At 47.9% G+C, this 2,653-nt stretch overlaps 1 protein-coding gene across 1 annotated transcript; it reads right to left on the bottom strand.

Annotated features, from left to right (window-relative positions):
• Positions 1-315: 315 nt before the first annotated feature.
• Positions 316-2,126, bottom strand: LOC124656037 (F-box/LRR-repeat protein At3g26922-like). Its single transcript, XM_047194848.1, has 3 exons — positions 1,161-2,126; positions 916-1,050; positions 316-829 (listed from the first exon to the last, which is right to left on the bottom strand). The coding sequence occupies exons 1-3, from the start codon at positions 2,124-2,126 to the stop codon at positions 467-469; spliced, it is 1,464 nt and encodes a 487-aa protein (XP_047050804.1). The 3' UTR covers positions 316-466.
• Between the last annotated feature and the right edge of the window lie 527 nt (positions 2,127-2,653).

Genomic DNA, 2,653 nt, shown 5'->3' with positions numbered 1-2,653 from the left:
TAATATGCAATCCTGACCAAAGCTTGCAACCAGGATCAACAATGAGAACTATCAGTCTGTTCCAAAATATAAGACATTTTGGGAGTTCAAATGAACTCCCAAACTTCCAAAATGCCTTATGTTTAGGAACGGAGGTGGTAAATAATTAGACATATGTCAAAAAAATACGAAAGATCTCACATGTGATCAAAGAGCACATGCATAAGATGACTTCAATGTCAATGACCTACCAGTATGAATACATAATTCCATACTCATTTTGCACATAGCACTAAACAGTACAACTTTTACAGTGCTGATAGATAGTATAACAGAAAACTGACAACACAAATAGCTTAAACAGTTTGTGCTTTGTCACAAGATTCCAGGATACTACAAAATGAAGAATAAAAGCAGGAAACACAAGTATTAATCAAGTTTGGAAAAGGCAGAAAATGAGATGGGCACAAACTACTCAACGGGCCAATCAATGTCGGTATCTACATATGAAGGGATCCGTTAGATCCAAATCACGGACATGGTTGATTTCTAAAATACGACGGAGACATCTATCAGTTGTAAAGTGAATCTGAGCACCTCTTGAAGCTCTGTTCTCAAACTTCAGCCTCCTAGACTCCTCTGCAGCAAATCCCCGATAGTAATCACCAGGGCGAATCTGAACTATCATTAACTCAAGCACTTTTGCATTCAGTACGAAGAATGTGACGAAGTCAACTTCTGACTTGATGCCCCGATAGGATCCCAATCCTATTGTTTTTAAGCGGATGTCAAAACATTTGATAAGATTCCGATGTTTACGACGCCATAAATTTTTCTCTGCTTGTACAGACTAGAAAAAGAACACAGACGGAAGAGAATGGACCATGTCAGAATGTTAATTAGATTAAGAAAAGAGTGCCAATAAATAATCGTCACCTGAATATACAACTTCTCTAAGCAGGGAAAGCATTTCATCAACTCAATAACTGTATCCAGATCAAGCAAAAACAAATCAATAGCTAACGTATTGACAGTGCATAGCACCGCCGTCAGCCTATCGAGATGCAATCCCTGTATCAAGCGTGGAAGACAACATTAGGCCCACTGCAGATGATAAGTAATAATGTAATCTACAAAGAAATGCAGCTTAGAAGTCCAATGAAGGCAATAAGTAGAAGTACCTGAATAACTTGGGCAGGGCCTTCCAAGGGACTTCTGGAGATGTCAGTAAGGCAGCCTATGGTCTTCAACTTAGGCGCTGAGGTCAATGATACATGCAAGCCATCAAATAGATCAAGACGGTGCAACCTTTCAAGGGAAGGGGCGTCCTCAATGATGAGTTCCTCGAGCTGGAGCTCATCTGTCAGCTGAGGACCAACACACACACCGAAGCTTCTAAGGGTAAGGGAGTTGATCCGAATGCAACGGACGCCCGAGGTGCTGTGAATCAGCAAGCACTCCAGAGCAGGACACCCGGCAATCATGCTGTGCAGCGATGTCTCCGACATGACAGTGTTCTCAAGAGCGAGCTGCTTAAGCTGGGGAAAGTGAAGGGCCTGAGTAGCAGAGTCGGGGAGGTGGCATTTCCGGATGATGGCAACACGTAGGGTGGGTGAGAAGCGGAACGCAGATTCCGGGAGGGACGGCCACGGCCTTATTTTCTCATAGACGTCGAGGAACTCGAGCTCGCAAAGGCCGTCAAGAGTTGGGGAGCCAAGCCAGGTGTCGACGGCAGCCGGTCGGGAGCGGAGATAGTTCGCGGGGACGCACAACCGACGGCCGGGCCCCGGGTGGGTGGAGAGGACGCGAGGGATGAGGGCGGCGACGGCATGGTCATCGTTGGGGTTGTAGTAGCCGCCACGGCCGAGGCCGTCGCAGTCGAGGTTGAGGGAGCCGAGGCGCCAGAGGTGGCGCCACCGGGACGCGAGGATCTGGGTGCGGGCGCCGCCCTTGGTGGGGAGGAGGGAGATGATGTCGGCGAGGATGGGGTCCGGGAGGTCGCTGATGCGGTCGACGGCGGTGGGGCCTCCTTCCTCGCTTTGGCCCGCTCCGGGCGGCGGTTCTCGGGCGTGAGTGCCTCCCTCCGCCGTAGCCGCAGGCGGCTCTTCTAGTTTCCTCTTCCTCCGACTAGGACTCCCCGCCTCCATCTCCACGGCAGAACAATGGAGGACTCTGGCTAGCGCTGGGGGAGCAAGAGAAGTAGTTGCCGGCTAGGTTGAAGCAGCGGTCGCCGGAACCGAAGGTGGAGGTAGGGCGGCGGCGGGGTGAAGACGAGCAGCACTGGATGAGTTACTTTTGGGCTGAATGTGCTCTGCGGACTGACTGGATACAAACCCTAGGCTCACACAAGATAGATGGGCTGGATTGAAAATGTGAGTATCAAAAAAAAAAAAGAGTGAGCGAGCGGAAACCACAAATGGAGCCCTAGCTTCACTGTAGCCTTATACAGGAGTATACGGAGTAATTTATTTTTTTGAAATCGACATTTGTAGGTTTCAAAATAAAATCACAAAAAACTCCTAGGTGTAGATAATGTTGAACTCTAATCTTAATTAAAAATTCGTTCTATTCTAGGCTACACGAGAATGGCAATTTTAATAAACATTTAAGTTTTCAAAATGTGCCATTTCAGTGCACCTGTATCACACATTTCTGGAGACTGGAACTCTAGTTT

The sequence above is a fragment of the Lolium rigidum genome, chromosome 5, assembly GCF_022539505.1.
Source record: "Lolium rigidum isolate FL_2022 chromosome 5, APGP_CSIRO_Lrig_0.1, whole genome shotgun sequence".
NCBI classification, from domain to species: domain Eukaryota; kingdom Viridiplantae; phylum Streptophyta; class Magnoliopsida; order Poales; family Poaceae; genus Lolium; species Lolium rigidum.
Note: the sequence above shows the minus strand (reverse complement) of the source record. Positions and strands in the feature narration are given on the sequence as shown.

Excerpts from the sequence above, each read along its gene's own strand:
- LOC124656037 (XM_047194848.1), bottom strand. The coding sequence starts at position 2,126 with ATGGAGGCGGGGAGTCCTAGTCGGAGGAAGAGGAAACTAGAAGAGCCG. Across the intron at positions 1,051-1,160 it reads GCCCTGCCCAAGTTATTCAG|GGATTGCATCTCGATAGGCT; the intron begins GTACTTCTACTT and ends CGCTTGATACAG. Across the intron at positions 830-915 it reads TAGAGAAGTTGTATATTCAG|TCTGTACAAGCAGAGAAAAA; the intron begins GTGACGATTATT and ends TTCTTTTTCTAG.